We start from the raw sequence: 17,159 nt of genomic DNA on the forward strand, positions 1-17,159 counted from the left end.
GAGATATCTTAGTTTTAAATAGAGATATCTCTATTAATAGAGATATCTCTATTAATAGAGATATCTCTATTTAAAACTAAGATATCTCTATTTAAAACTATGATATCTCTGTTTAAATCTAAAATATCTCTGTTTAAAACTAAGATATCTCTATTTTCATTTTTAATAGAGATATCTTAGTTTTAAATAGAGATACCTTAGTTTTAAATAGAGATATCTTAGTTTTAAATAGAGATATCTTAGTTTTTAATAGAGATATCTTAGTTTTCAATAGAGATATCTCTATTAATAGAAATATCTCTATTAACAGAGATATCTCTATTTAAAACTAAGATATCTCTATTAAAAACTAAGATATCTCTATTAAAAACTAAGATATCTCCATTTAAAACTAAGATATCTCTATTTATGATTAAATGACAACTCGGCTCGCCATATATTTTGCTACTCTGCTATCTCTTGTTATACCGCCGTAACAATGTACAACCACACTACATTCCCCATTCCTTTCTCTTACAAGACCGACCCACTGTTTACGGTCGCATTGTTTCCCAAATTTACACTAGTAAGCATGTAGACTGCATGCTTCATTATACACTGCCACACCCATTGAGTGTGGGTATTTTACAACATCCAAAAATCAGGTCTTACTGAAAAAATGGATGCAAAATAAATATCTGTGAGTGATTTTGTTGTGTATTTTTTCCTCTTAAAATGGTAGGTTTTTTATAAATATTATTTTGGCTTTTCCGCTTTACTGATTAACATAGCACATACACTTCACTATGTTCAGCTTTGTGTGTACGCGAACAGACAAACAATTAATGCTAATTACCGGGTAACGTGGAAACAGTATGAATTGAACATTTTAATTGTTCAATGTTTATCTTTCATCTAATGTCAAAAAAAAAAAAAAAAAAAAAAAATGTAAGAAATCCTGATAGTGAAATTTACGGTTTTGTGAAGTAGTCCACTTCAAATGTGCTCTTTTCAAACCATATTTGGTAGAAATTGAATTTTGTGTTTCTTTGTGGTGTTGGTGACGAAATGAGGTCATGAATCACTCCTAGTTTTACGCCACAGCTTGTGTTTGATTCTGGAATATATACCATTTTCGACGATAATGTAATATATTCTGATTTATATAGCGCTTTACACCCAAGTCAGAAAGCACCCAGTGTGTGGACTTGCTCGTTCTGTAACTTCCATCTCCCCTGTCATTTAACATTTTGATGTTCTATTTTTTTCTCTATAAGAGTGGTGTCTTATAAATTAAAAGGGAACTAGAAAGTTGTTTTTTTTTACTAGAGGAGATTTTTCATATGCATTAATAACAGTGTCAACTTTTAATTAGAGCATCCCTGGGCCTGTCACACAGTTTACTGGTCTGGTCTATAAATACCAGATATTCAAATATGCTCAGCGCATAGCCATCATGATTAATCGAGGTAGACGGCATGAGATGTCTGGACTTAAGACTAGTATCTGTTTTTGAGTACAAATATGAACAGCAGCCATTAGGCTGACTTCAAAGAAAGCCTAGCCTATTTTGTGGGAAAGCAATGAACAGAGAAAGGGCAGTTAAATTGGGATTTGAAATTAAAGCCCCATTCCCGGCAAAATTTCACTAAAAATTGACTTTTTTTAGAAAATGTGCATTTGCATTACTTCAATTATTATAAATCATGGAAAAATATTGGCATGAATTTTAGTTTTACGCAAAAGAATAAAAAAAATGAGAAATACAGACTATTTTTCATAAAATATTACCATTTTCTCGACGAATTCATCGTTACTCGGCAAATTCAGAGGTTGTAGATCGCATCCACTAGAATACTCTCGCTTTTATGTATACTTTATACAGTCAATAAAGTGCGCCCTCTCTAATGAGATTAATTTTTGTACTTCGCATCTCGCACAATGCGGTCGTTCGGTTAGGCTGAGATATGTTTGTTTAAGTGTCAAAATCTCAGTCAGAATCAGTTTTTTAACAAATTTGAAATAATTCTTGTGAAATATTATATTCACAAGTGTCAATACTAGCAACGGAAAATATCATGTCGGCCATTTTTATGTGTGATAACAGAACCTAAATTGAGGTAAGGTTAGGCCTAGCCTAGCAGCATCGGATAGGCTAATGTTTTCGGCGCCTACGATATTTCTTCTCACGACCTATCGCAAAATCAACATGAAAAATTCATCCACATTTATTTTTTGTGTGGAACACAAAAAATCAAATTTCAGTCTTATTTTACATTTTTTTCATTCTTAGGAATGTCTAAATTCATTTAAACTAGCAATTCCGTATTATATTTATAAATCTTTATAACATTATACAAAAATTAGATTTTTCTTAAAAACTGAAATTTTGCCGGGAATGGGGGCTTTAATTATTAAAGTAATTAAAACCCCATTCACTTTAAAGTGATGGAGATAATGTGGATATACAATCCAAATCTTGTAAAACTGGAGATAAACATTGACGGCCAGGTTTAGGGGACGATCAATTAATTATTTTCCATCTTAGTTATTATACAGTGCTTGTCCTTCGTTGACAGGTAAGCAATCTAATTTATTTTGCAATACATGAAATGAGGATGTGCCAGGCTGCAAAATATTAGGCCTAAAAATCCATCGCCGCATTTCGAAAATATGACTTTGATATATAACACAAGTTTTACAATTCTGTGCATTTTATTTTTCTATAGGTTTTTTCGTGCAATTTTAATTAATTTTTGTACCCTCCGTAAATATAATACATTTGAAATTAGTATTAAGCCCCTCTCCCACCTAGGTATATTTCACCTAAGAGTCGTACGATTTCTACGAGTTCAAACTCTTTGGAACTCTGATCTTTGGAAAGGACCTATGCAAGCTTATTATGTGTTAGCTACGAGTGAGGTACGACTTTATGGAGTTGGTTACGAGTTATGTACGAATTATGCCGAGCAGAGGACCGAGTTAACTACGAGATTATTACGAGCGTAACAAGTTTGTACCGAATTAGATACGAGTTAGGTACGAGCCAACTCGGTGCACTCGTACTTACTCGTACTTGTTTTTTGGTGCTCGCATCAAACTCGTAGATGACAAAACCACTGACGAGTATCCAGAGTAGTGTACGAGCTAGGTAGGAGTACCCCGAGTACTCTACGAGCTACCTACGAGTTCTTCGAGTTTACTACGAGTTATCTACTCGTGGCGATAATTTTGAACATGTTCAAAATTAGCGCCACGAGTTCAGAGCTGCTACGAGTAGGTAAGAGTCTTCTCCGAGCTTTCCGAATCGTCCTACGAGTTTTTGCCGAGTTAGCAACTCGGCATTCTCTTGTAACTCGTATGCTGAAAAAACCCCTAGTGGGAGAGGGGCTTTAGAATTAAGATCTGCAAACACGTACAAATGTAGGATACGATCGCCCAGATGTACTTACTGATTATGGATAGGTCTTGATATGCATATCAGATGTTAACAAAAAATTTACAGCCATGGTTACTGTTACAGCACGCACGCGAAAATGGTACGCGGTGAACACCCTGCGCGGCGCTATTTATAAGATCTTTGGTAACATTGCCTTCAGTAGCATCACGCTGCTGAATTGGTAAAATCATACATAATGGCCTATAAAAACAATTGCCAAAAAACTATTTTAAAGTTATTCTATTAATAATCCTCTCAAAGCCTCTCAAAAATCCCCTTTAGAAAAAAAAAAATCATCTTCCTAGTTCCCTCTTAAACTGAATACACAGCGCTACAGTTCCATCACCAAAATAGCGGTTTAGTAAACACTCTGTTGCTATTGGCATGGCCAGCGGAACCGGGGGGGGGGGGGCAAAAAATAATGTCGGGAGATTTTTTGTGTGACCGGAAAAAAAATTCTAGACCTACCTTTTCAGGACCCGTGAGCTGAATTTTTTTTTCTTTTTATGTTACAATCAGAAAATTAGAATTTTGAAGAACATAAAAGTCATTAAAACTCTTCAAATGTCGGGAAAGCTCATTCCCGCTATCTACGAATTCATTTTTGAGATTTATTGATTCATTGAAAAAAAAAATATGCATGCAACTACTCATTTATTTATGTTGGTCTATGTATACACACATAAAATAAAAAATGAGAAAAATTTACCTGACCATTTTCAAGAGGGGAAAACCTTGAATTTTGAAGAACTTAAAAAGTAATTTAAAAGACATTTCAGAAGTCAGGGTAGGTCATTTCCCGCATTCTAGAAATCAAAATTTTCCCGGGGGAACCCAGACCCCGGACCCCTTTTTTCTTTGGGGTTCAGTGGTTCTATTGAATCATTTTCAAGAGAGGGAAAACCTTGATTTTTGAAGAAATTAGAGGTAATTAAAAGACACCTCAGAAGTTGGGAAAGCTCATTTCCCGCTTCTGGGAATCAAAATTTTCCTGGGGGGGAACCCCCGACCCCCTTTCTTTTCGGGATTTTGGGAAAAAATTACCTGACCATTTTCAAGAGAGGAAACCTTGAATTTTGAAGAACTTAAATTAAAATCGCTATAAGATACTTCAGAAGTAGGGAAAGCTCATTTCCCACCATTTAGAAATTAAAATTTTCCCGGAATAACCCGAACCTCCCTTTTCTCTTTGGGTTCATTGATTCATTATAATAATTTTCCAGAGGGGAAAACCTTGAATTTTGAAGAACTTAAAAGTAGTTAAAAGACATCTCAGAAGTCGGGAAAGCTCATTTCACGCATTCTAGGAATCAAAATTTTCCCGGGGAAAAATCGTATGCAACTACTCATTTTTTGTTTATGTATGTATACACACATAAGGCCTATCTACTGTAATAACAATGCGATAAATTTACCTGACTGTTTTCAAGAGGAGAAAACCTTGAATTTTAAAGAACTTAAAAGTAATTAAAAAACACCTCAGAAGTCGGGAAAACTCATTTCCCGCCTTCTAGGAATCAAAATATTCACGGGGGAGAACCCCCGGACCCCCTTTTTTTTGGGATTTATGAATTAATGGGGAAAAAAAATTGTATGCAACTCAATTTTTTTATGTATGTATACACACATAAGGCCTATCTACTGTAATAACAGGGATACATTTACCTGACTTCTAGGAATCAAAATATTCACGGGGGAGAACCCCCTGACCCCCCTTTCTTTTTGGGATTTATGGATTAATGAGAAAAAAATTGTATGCAACTACTCAATTTTGTTTATGTATGTCACACATAAGGCCTATCTACTGTAATAACAATGCGATAAATTTACCTGACCGTTTTCAAGAGGGGAAAACCTTGAATTTTAAAGAACTTAAAGGACACCTCAGAAGTCAGGAAAACTCATTTTCCGCATTCTAGGAATCAAAATTTTCCCTGAGGAGAATTCCTGGACCCCCCTTTCTTTTTCGGATTTATGGATTCATGCAAAAAAATTGTATGCAACTACTCAATTTTGGTCTATGTATGTATACACACATAAGGCCTATCTACTGTAATAACAATATGATAAATTTACCTGACTGTTTTGAAGAGGAGAAAACCTTCAATTTTAAAGAACTTAAAAGTAATTAAAAGACACTTCAGAAGTCGGGAAAACTCATTTCCTGCCTTCTAGGAATCTAAATATTCACGGGGGAGAACACCCGGACCTCCCTTTCTTTTTCGGATTTATGGATTCATGGAAAAAAATCGTATGCAACTACTCAATTTTTGTTTATGTATGTATACACACATAAGGCCTATCTACTGTAATAACAGGGATACATTTACCTGACTGTTTTCAAGAGGGGAAAACCTTGAATTTTGAAGAACTTAAAAATAATTAAAAGACACCTCAGAAGTCGGGAAAACTCATTTTCCGCCTTCTAGATATCAAAATTTTCCCGGGGGATGACCCCCCCCTTTTCTTTGGAGCTTATTGATTAATTAAAAAAAGAATACGTATGCAACTTGCAACTACTAATTTTTATTTTTATGTAGGCCTATGTATACACACATAAGGCCTATTTTCTGTAATAACAATGGGAAAAAATTACTTGACCATTTTCAAGAGGGAAAAACCTTTAAATATGAAGAACTTAAAAGTAATTAAGACACCTCAGAAGTATGAAAAACTCATTTCCCGCCATCTAGGATTCAAAATTTTTCCGGGGGAGAACCCCGGGATCCCCGCTCCTTTTCTTTGGAGCTTATCGATTCATTGAAAAAAGAATACATATGCAACAACAAATGATACACACATAACAGGCCTATTTACTATAATAAGAATGAGAAAGTTTACCTGACCGTTTTCAAGAGGGGGAAACCTTGAATTTTGAAGAACAAAGTCATTAGAAACCTAGCTCAAAAGTCGAGAAAGGTCATTTCCTGCCATCTAGAAATCGAACTTTTCCCGGGGGAGGACCTCCGGATCCCTTTCCTTTTTGGGAAAAATGTTGGCCCCCATCCACTAGGTTTTTCCAGATCTGCATGATTCATATTCCCATTCATCTTATAAGTGGGCCCCCCCACTTTGAAAAACGTTCCGCCGGCTCTGATTGGTATATTTTACAGTGAAAATGCTGAATAAATTTAAATAAATCTATTTGAGAGAATATCGTAAAGCAGCCGAAATTCTTCATTGTATACCTTCGCAATTATCTCCTAAAAAGCTGTCAGTCCAAAGACAAACATACTCTTCCTCACTTGCTTGACTTAAGAAACAGATTCCTCCATTAAGACATGGGTTTGGTGAACATTGATTGACAACTGCAATAAATAAAACAATTATAAAGGCTATTATCACCATCTTTTAAATAATGAATTACAAAGAAGAAAGTAAAATTCATTTTTCTTCAATTTCAGATACTAGTACTTTGTAGGAATTTGTTATGTATTTATATTTAAAATCATGGAATGATATTTTAATAATTGTGCGTTAACATGATAAAACATTCAAAAGCAAGATCATTTGGTATAGCCGTTTCAATTATCGTTTTTAACCAAAAGGTGGATGGCGACCCAAAAATAGGCCGCCGAATACAGTTCAGTAAGTATTGAAATGGTTACACCCAAAGAGAAATCCGTTCTTTGGACAATAAATAATTTTGAATCAATCGCCTGAATGAACACCAACTTAACATGGATCCTTTAAACTGAAAACAGAAATTGAATTTTAAATTATGTTAAAATTAAAATAATATATCGAAATCAATACAAAACTCTTTAAGAAATTTTTGAACTAATAATCTTGCTAAATGGTCCACTATATGGTAAATTGAACCTTGTCCGCACTTTAAAGTGATGTTACCTCTATTCAGCGTTCAACGCTTCGTGTATGAACCTTTCAGACGAGGCTTTTTGTTGACACTTAAAACATGTTTAAATCATGGAGGAAATATCCTCCAAGCTTAAATACAGTACACAGTGTCGTATATTATTATATTGGTTTTTCAGCAAGGGTTCATAATAAATAAATAAAAAATAAATAAAGTAAAATGTCTTAAAATTGAAAACAATAAAAAAAAATTAAATACCAAGAGGCGATTCGAACTCACAACCTTTGATTTTTCCCTTCGAACACATCACTAACCTACCGAGCCATCCATGTCGACATGGTAATGGCAGTAATGTACAGTCGTTGCTGAAACCCTTGTTTTGTTTTGTAGGTTTAGGGGGAATCCTAGGGTCAAACTTAAAAAATGGGCCATGAACGTTTGTGGAAATAACCTCTAGTTTATGTGTACAACATTTCCTACACGTCCGTTCAAAACTGGTGACGCTGGATGCTTTTACATTTATGGTAACAGCAAGAACAACAAGAAGAACAGCAGTGTGATGCTGGGGTCTGCCTTGAGCGGATCCTTGAGCGGACCCAGAAAGTGAATGTTGGGGTTGTGATCATTATTTTATTTATTCCGTTTAATGCTCTACACCTAAGTCTCAAAGTGCTCAAAGCGTAGAGTAACTTTCATCTCCCCTAAGGTCATTTACTATTTTAGTGTTCTATATTTTCCTCTAATACAGTGGTTTTCTTAGAAATACAATTATTAATTTTTATAGATTATGATGCTTAGAATGGCAGAACTTCAAAAGGTATTCGATCAATACACTAAGCTATAGTTCACCATCATCATGACAAATGTTAATAAACACAATGTTGCTATTGGTCTTAGCAACATTGGAAACAATCTGAAAAAAAAATCCATGTGAGTGAATGTCGAAAAATAACAGAAATTCTTCATTGTATACATTCACAATGAGTTCCTAAAAAGCCGTCAGTACAAAGACAAACACACTCTCCATCATTTTCATAATTTCTGTAATAAATTCCACTATTAAAACATGGGCTTGTTGAACATGGATTAACAACTGCAATAAAAATAATGCATGCAAAAGTTTAACACTTATAGAGGTTATTACTACGGTTTATCTAATGGAATAAAGAAATAAGAAACAAAAGCTCCTTTTCATTTAATTTCAAATACCTTTACTGTACGGGATCGGAAAAGAATATTGTGTTATATTTAAAAACATGGGATGATATTATAATAACTGATTGATCTTTGACACAAAATTTAGAAGCTGTATCGTCTGGCATAGCAGTTTCTATATACAGGTTGTTGACCTTGTGTTCACTAGTTTAAACCAGCACTTCCCAAAATGTTCAAGTTCTAGTTCATTTTTGGTCATATACAGTATTGAATACTTTTTTTTTTTCGGCTTCTCCCTTCAGGGGTCGCCACAGCAAACAAGTCGTCTCCACTTCGTCCTGTTCATCACATCCTCCGCATTCACACCTAGTTCCTTCATGTCCTCCCTTATCACGTCCATATACCTCCTCTTAGGTCTTCCTCTTTTTCTCCTACCTGGTAGCTCCATTTCCAACATCCTCCTTCCTATGTATTCCATGTCTCTTCTGCATACATGGCCATACCATTTCAGCCTCGCCTCTCTCAACTTGTCCCCAAATTACATGAGCAGATCTTCTAATGAAATCATTTCTGATCTTATCCTTTCTTGTTACACCAAGAGAGAAGCGTAGCATCTTCAATTTTGCAACCTCCATCTCCTCCTCTTGTCTTTTGGTTAGGGCCACTGTCTCCAAACCATACGCCATAGCTGGTCTTACCACTGTTTTGTAGATTTTCCCCTTCATTTTCTCCGACACCCTTCTATCACAGATTACACCAGTTACTCTTCGCCACCCATTCCAGCCTGCCTGCACTCGCTTCTTTACCTCCTTGTAACACCCGCCATTGTTCTGAACAGTTGATCCCAAGTACTTAAACTCCTCATCTGTTAATCTATCCATCACAACTAAAAACAAGAGAGGGCTCAGTGTCAAGCCTTGGTGTAAACCCACCTCAACTGAAAAACCCTCCGTTGTTCCTATGGCACACACTACTGTGGTGCTACCTTGATACATGTCCTGAACAAACGTCACATATTTCTCTGCTACTCCTGACATTCTCATACAATACCACAGCTCCTCTCTTGGTACCCTATCATAAGCTCTTTCTAAGTCAACAAACACACAGTGCAGCTCCTTCCGACCTTCCCTATATTTTTCTATCAGCATTCTTAAGGCAAACGTTGCGTCGGTGCTTCTACCAGGCATAAAGCCAAATTGTTGATTGCAAATTCTTACTGCTCTTCTGAGCCTGGCTTCCACTAATCTTTCCCACAGTTTCATACTATGACTGAGCAGTTTTATGCCTCTGTAGTTATTGCAGTCTTGTGCATCACCCTTGTTTTTAAAAACGGGCACAATAATGCTCTTTCTCCACTCATCAGGCATTTTCCCACTGTCCAAGATTTTATTAAACAGATTTGCCAGAAGCTTTACTGCAAACTCTCCCAAACACTTCCATGCCTCTACCGGTATATCATCAGGACCAACAGCCTTTCCATTTTTCATCTTCTTCAAAGCTTCTCTCACTTCATACTCGCTAATTTGTGGTATATCTTGATCTACTTCATCTACCTCTTCCACCCGTAGCTCCCATTCGTTTTCCTCATTCATCAACCTTTCAAAGTATTCCTTCCATCTTTTCAGTACACTCACCTGGTCTGTCAACACATTTCCATTTACATTCTTAATAGTCCGTACTTGTTGCACATCCTTTCCAGCACGGTCCCTTTGTTTTGCAAGTCGGTACAAGTCCTTCTCTCCTTCCTTTGTATTTAACCGTTCATACAACTCCTCGTATGCATTTTTCTTTGCTTTTGCTACCGCTCTTTTTGTCTCGCGTCTTGCTTCCTTATATATCCTTTTCCTTTCCTCATCCCTTAGACAATCCCAGTTCATTTTCGCCAGCGTCTTCCTTTTTATGCTGTCCTGTACTTCAACATTCCACCACCAGGTCTCCTTGTCTTTCTTCCTCTGTCCAAAGGATACACCTAGCACTATGCTAGCTGCACTCCTTACCACGTTTGTGACAGTTTTCCAATTTTCTACATCATCAATTCCATCGAGTGCCTCTTTTACTTTGCCCAAAAAATTTGTGGCACATTCATTTTCTTTCAACCTCCACCATTTGATCCTAGGTTGATCCCGCATTTGCTTACGTACTTTAGCTATTAGTGTCATGCTACAAACCACTATTCGGTGTTGTTTAACAACACTCTCCCCTGGGATCACTTTGCAGTCTCTAATCTCCTTTTAAGTTATACCTTCTGTATAGATGTAATCCACTTGTGTTGACCTCCCTCCACTCTTATATGTCACCCTGTGCTCCATTTTCTTTTAAAAAAATGTATTTACCACAGCGAAATCCATCCGTTTTGAAAAATCCACTATCATCTGCCTTTCTTCATTTCTGTCCTTCACCCCATGTCTACCCATCACCTCTTCGTCCCCTCTGTTCCCTTGTCCAACATGGCCATTGAAATCTGCACCAATCGCCACTCTTTCTTCCATAGGTATACTTTCCAACAATATATCTATTTCAGTCCAGAAATCTTCTTTCACTTGCCTCTCGCACCCCACCTGGGGGGCGTATGCACTGATTACATTTATCAGCACCCCTTATACATTATTGAATACAATACACGAAATCAGCTTTCCCGGTACACTAATAAACTAAAATATAAGATATAAATAAGATATTGCACAGAATAACACACACTGAGAATATAAAATTTTAAATAGAGCAAACAAATAAAATTATCAAAGAAATCAATCATCTAACATCTTTGCACAAGGAATGAATGAGTTGTGTGTCTATTTGTTTTTATGTCAATGAAGTAACAATTCTACCACAGTTGCTAAAACTGATATAATTTTGAAGTGGGTGGTTATTATCATTGATTATATTATACATTTTTATTTTTTGTTTTCCCACTCTATGCATATATCTACTTTGTTTGGCTAGATGACAATATGCACGTCCGCAAAAGCTAAGGAATCGTTCTCTCTCGGCATAAAAAATGGAAAAGTCACTGATACTGTACATCATGTTGCAATTAAACCTGGCTGCGAACAGGCGGTGGCAAGGACAATCTTCAAGCTGACTGAAAATTTTTAATTTATTTGATGTTGTTGCAGCAGTGTTGGGAAGTAGGTCAGCGTTGTAGTCTTTGCGGACATGACTTGAAGCATTAAGAATATTAAAAATCATATTTTTTTTGCTTATTTTCATGGCTTTTTTTCCAAATACAAGTTCACCTCATTAATAACGATTGGTTCTTAGTTTTTGACAAAGGTAATATCTATGCACTGTACATACAATGAAAGTGTTTCTTAATGTACCGACGATGCGAAAATTTTCGCTTAAACAAGAATTTAGGTGGGGCCGAAATTTGGAATGGAACCTGAATTTTCATGACACTGGCTTCATGGTTTATAATTTACAAAATTTAATTATAGTAAACCTATGCACTATTATTGAAAACAAATAAGTTTACAAATGGATACTAAAATATGTAATCATAATTAATTAAATTAATTAAAATGATACAATGACTCACCTTGTGAGGAAGCAGAACTTACAAGAAGCATCAAAGTCATCATATACAAAAAATTCATTTTGTATAGATCAAAACCGATTTTCTTAGCAACTCAATAACTGAAAAAATCTATAATATAATTTATAAATGTAAATGTATGTTATTGAAATTAATACATGATACGATGATAATAATAGGTGCAAGTACAACAAAGTATTGAAATCATAAGTAAGGTAAACAGTCTTATTTTCTATATTATTATTACCTGATAAATTTGACAAATTTTGGTTTAATATTTTAATAGATGTTCAAAAATCAATAAAAATCAAATCCATTTTATTGCAATCAGACAAGATAAAATATCATCTTCACCAAATTGAAGTTTAACAATATTAAAACATCAATTATTATTAAAACATCAATAATCACTAAAACATCAATAGTTTAAACATCAAAAGACATAAAAGGAAAAAAAAAATTATATATAAAAAGCAATTCTTAAGAAGTTGTCACCGAGCGGCGCACCCGAATATTACCACTGATTAAAAATACCATGGTTGATAATAAATTTCTTGGATCTCTCTGTCTTTACCTTTGGGAAAGGAAACCGATTTGTTTTCCTGAGGTTATAGGTGATGGTACGTTCAGTTGGCAAGAGATGGTATAGTCTGTGAGAGAGAGAGACATTTAATTTTTCCAAAATATTTTTGGCATAATCGGGTGCGGCGTTCAGCGAGAACGGGGAGACCAGAGATTTCAAGGGCCCGATTATAACTAACCCCAGGGAGGCTGATGCGAATTGCTCTTCGTTGAATTTGTTCAAGGGCTTTGGACTGAGTACCAGATATGCAAGTGCCCCAAACAGGGAGAGCATACTCCAAAACAGGGCGAATAATACTGACGTAGAATTGGGCAAGTTCACTTACCCCCAGCCCTGCTCTACGTAGTTGTTTAAGAAAAAATAAGCGGGTAACTTAGTTTGGTTACTTTGGCAAACAAGTTCAATACTTCATGTTTCCATTAATTTTTTCTTCTAAATCTGTTGATGTTAGATATCAATTTACTTAATTTTAATGATATAATAGTTCTCTTCCTTAATGTATGTTTCATCATGGAGAAAATTTTTTTAAATAAAGCCGCTTCATTATGACAGCAAATGAGTTGCTTGCACACGCTGCTAAAGTGCCAGATGATGCGTGCTATTTGAGTTATAAGCGGTTTTCTCCCTTGGGAACTAGACACTATTGCCCCTTTCACACAGAAAATGCCGCAATAATACCCTAATCACACCGCAGTTATTGCCGACGCAGACCCTTTCACACAGCTAGTTAAAATCCGGTAATAATACCGTATCCTGTCTGAAAGGGTTCTCGCGGAAAGGAGTATTTGATGTCTGTGGCGCAGTGCTTGTTAACAAAGAGGGCGCAAGTTTTTGTTTACTCCATTACTCCAATATGGCCTGAGATGAAGTCATAAAACTGCTGCTTTGCAAATTTTTTTAATGCTTGCTATGCTTGCAATACATATAAATTGAGAAACAGAAGGTTTCTAATACGTTTCGTTTAAGTGAAGAAAGAATTTAGGAAGCGCTTAAGGCGAGGCCAGCTTGAATTTCGAGCAGCTAGGTGCTGGCGATTTTCGCGTCTAAAGAACCGTCAGCTAGTGATTTCATCGGCTTTGTTAGCTACAGCAGCGGTTGATGGCTGCTTGTGTGACCGTCTGATTTGTTATGCCTCAGTGGGTAAGACGGCGATGAACCCTGTACCCTTTCACATCGAGTTGGGCAAAACTTGCTACGGTATCAAGACTAGGTCCCGAAGAGGTCTAACTGAAGCCGGCGTTTAGGCGTATTTACCCTATCACATAGAACGCCGGCGTTCGACAAATACTGTATTAATACCATTTTGCAGGTCTCTCTGAAAGGGGTATATGTTATCATGTAGTATTAACCCTTAAGATTGAGTAAATCCAGTATGGAGGAATGATGGGATGAGTCATGAGCTAAAGATAAAAATAAATATATAAGACCTGTCCTGGAAAGATCACTTTCAATGCCCATGTACATACTTCATTAATATAATACCTGTATAGTAAGGTAGTCTTTCTAAGTTGTTGGAAGGAGAGGAAGTCATGACGTGTGTGGCTGAACCGTGTTTGGTTGACTCATGCTAGGAAAAAAAGACAATCAACAATTGTGTGTGTGTGTGTGGGGGGGGGGGGGGGGAGAACACAAATGTACGGCATTATTTATTTAATAAAATAATATTAAATTTGTATACAATGAAATTTTATCACCGAGAGAACAGATAATGATGTCAAAATATTGTATATACATGGAGGCTTCATGATCAAAAGTTCTTGCCAGTATTTGGTATGCTGGTACCTGGCGGGGCTGGGCTGCTGGGACGCGGTTTGGTGCCTGGAATTGTAAATAGGCTGTGAAGTAAAAAGTTTGCGGAACGCTGTACTAGTAGACCATTTAAACTTATCAAGAATGTTGTGAACGAATAATTTACAGTTATCATTTTGACATGGCTTACTCCTACGATACAAATATTATTGCACCTACAAAATAATTTAGACCTATTCTTGTCAATTTGCTACGTATTTAGGCACATTTCCATAAACTTTACAGTTTCTTGTAGTTTATCACTGGTCTGTTTATTTTGCATGCAGGTTACGATTAATGAATGCTTAACCAGGGGCTCAGGATACCTCCATGCACTGACTGTATCATGACGCTTGTTTATCAGAACCAGAGTATATCAATCTGATCCATCAATTACTGTCTCCCTGCTATTATGATTAATTTCATCATTTTCACTTCCATTTGTGCCCATTCTCTTTTTCATTTCGTAATATAAGTCTGAACATTCCAAGTGACAATCACTAAAATGAGAATTTTTACTTACTGGCAGCCTAGTCATCCCCACTTTCGACCCTGCCGAACTCAACTTTCAGTATTTCATTACCTTGATTTATGTTTAAGTCGCTGATTTTTTTATTTCACTCTTCAACTAATTAAATATCAAACTTTTATAAAAAAAAAAAAGGGGGGACTTTAAAGGGAAACCTAAATTTAAAATGAGGTGATTTCTCATCACCTTCCTCAACGTCGTAGGCCTAATAGCAGGTGTCAATCATGTTATCATTTTGACTTCTTTAGCTCGGCGATATGACTGCAGTTTGTTCATTATGTGTAGCACGCCCTTTGAGTTAATGCTTCAAGAGTACCCTTTATTTCAGAACCGTTGACTTACATATCTACTCTGCTGCCATTTCCTCATTAAATAATTTTATGATTATTCAATATCAGATATCATTATTTAATGAAATCTGACACACACTACATGCACACTTGTTACTTAAATTACCAATTTCGGTTAAGTTCAAACAATGGTAAAGTCTGCTCCATTTATTTATGTCTTCAGGGGTATAAACATGGCAAATCTTTTAATTTTTACAAACTTAAACCAGGTATGTAAATATCTATCAAGGTCACCAATAAGGAAATAAACTTCTTACTAGATTTGAACTAGTCACTGAGGACGAGTCAGGTGATCCGCTGCACTTTGACCCTCGAAGAAGTGTGCGCGGTGCAGATTGAATAATTTTTAAATGCTGAAAATGGCAATAAGTATACGCTAATTAATTTTTTTTAAAAAGAATTTGAAGCATTTTAAAAGATTTACGTATGCCCAGGTCATGATGCACATGCGCATGGTAATGTCACGAAATGTTCACTCATGATATGAGATATATGTATCAACTCTCATTGACAAACGCCTGTTGATGAGTAACTTATTATCATTCATAATATTTACCATATATAAAAATTCAGCTTTTTGAATTCAGGTGGCAATAAGATGACGTCACAATGTCCGATCAGCCATAATGATCTATAAAATCATATCTAAAACTCATGTGCTTTCACAATATGTAATAAAAATTGGGGGTCACCTTTCATTCTAAGGAGCTATAACTGAATAAAAATATTCATGATTTAAAGCATATAGAAAATTTGACGCACACGTATGCGCACGTTATGAGGCGCGCACAAAAAATTAAGGTACATAACATTCAACCTTGACCTGAAGTTTATGCTTACTAAATACGATTCAGAAATGACAACTGGTTAAGATGATTACGGGGTTAACAAATTTTTGAGGAGAGAAAGATGAGGGGGTCAGCAAAAACATTTATTTTGAACATGATAACGTCATCAAAATCTAAAAAGAACTCACATATATGAAAGATAATTGTCTAAGCTATAACATACTGAAAGTTGGAAGACGATCGACCAAGGATAAGCAAGATACGCTCAAATGCGTATTTTCAAAAAAAACGTCATCGGTATAATTCAGTTTTATTGAATTCAGATGGCAATATTATGATGACGTCACAATGTCCGATCAGTCATTATGATCTATAAAATCTTATCTACAACTCATGTGCTTTCAGAATATGTAATAAAAATTGGGGGTCACCTTTCATCCTATGGAGCTATAACTGATTAATTTTGATTTTATATGCTGATTTTAGCATATTTTCACTGTATATCAGCACAAAAGCTCGCAAACATCCCTATGTTTGATGCGCACGTACGACATTGCTATTGTCCATAAGATGACCGTAAAGAATGGAAATTTGTGAAAACAATGTCAGGAACCCAAAACATGTAAAAAAAACAAAATTTTTCCGTACCTGCTGCAAGCGTAAAAATGCGAGCGCATAGTGGAAAATTTAAGAAAATGTTGAAATGCTCAGAATGGCCTAAAACGTGCTCTAATTTAGTCAAAAAGTAATTTTGAGCATTTTGAAATTTTGATGCACGCGTTATGAACCGCATGCGTAAAATTAGGGTACATTACATCCAATTTAATGCCCACTTAATACGATTTCGAAATTGCAATTGGTTAGGCTGATATGATCGATGATGTAAAAACACAAATTTGTGTGTAGATGACGTCACGCATGACTGAGCACGTTGAAAACCTTACTGTGACTATTCCAGACCAAGTCAAATTGATCGATAAAACGACCGTGTTCGTAGCTCTTAGCAATTTTGAGATATCGTGCGAACAAAAAAGGGGAGAAATTAAAAAAAAAAAGATGAAGATGATGATGATCCTGAAGCGGATCACCAATTATAAGGATGAGTAAGTGAGCCGATGTTCATTTGAAAATCTCAAATCTAAAGATAGAATAAAGGAAGCATATATATATATATATATATATATATATATATATAT

At 35.7% G+C, this 17,159-nt stretch overlaps 1 protein-coding gene across 1 annotated transcript in view; it reads right to left on the minus strand.

Moving 5' to 3' along the window:
• Positions 1-17,159, minus strand: part of LOC117112894 (delta-like protein D) — a 38,648-nt gene that overhangs the window by 14,696 nt on the left and 6,793 nt on the right. The window contains exons 2-3 of the mRNA XM_033256107.1: positions 11,929-12,036; positions 6,607-6,726 (exon numbers count right to left, since the gene is read on the minus strand). Of these exons, the coding sequence (XP_033111998.1) occupies positions 6,607-6,726; positions 11,929-11,986 (178 nt within the window). The 5' untranslated portion in view covers positions 11,987-12,036. The remainder of the gene's footprint in view (positions 1-6,606; positions 6,727-11,928; positions 12,037-17,159) is intronic.

The sequence above is a fragment of the Anneissia japonica genome, unplaced genomic scaffold (genome assembly GCF_011630105.1).
Source record: "Anneissia japonica isolate Jap-2015-1 unplaced genomic scaffold, ASM1163010v1 scaffold287713_len945575_cov184, whole genome shotgun sequence".
NCBI lineage: Eukaryota > Metazoa > Echinodermata > Crinoidea > Comatulida > Comatulidae > Anneissia > Anneissia japonica.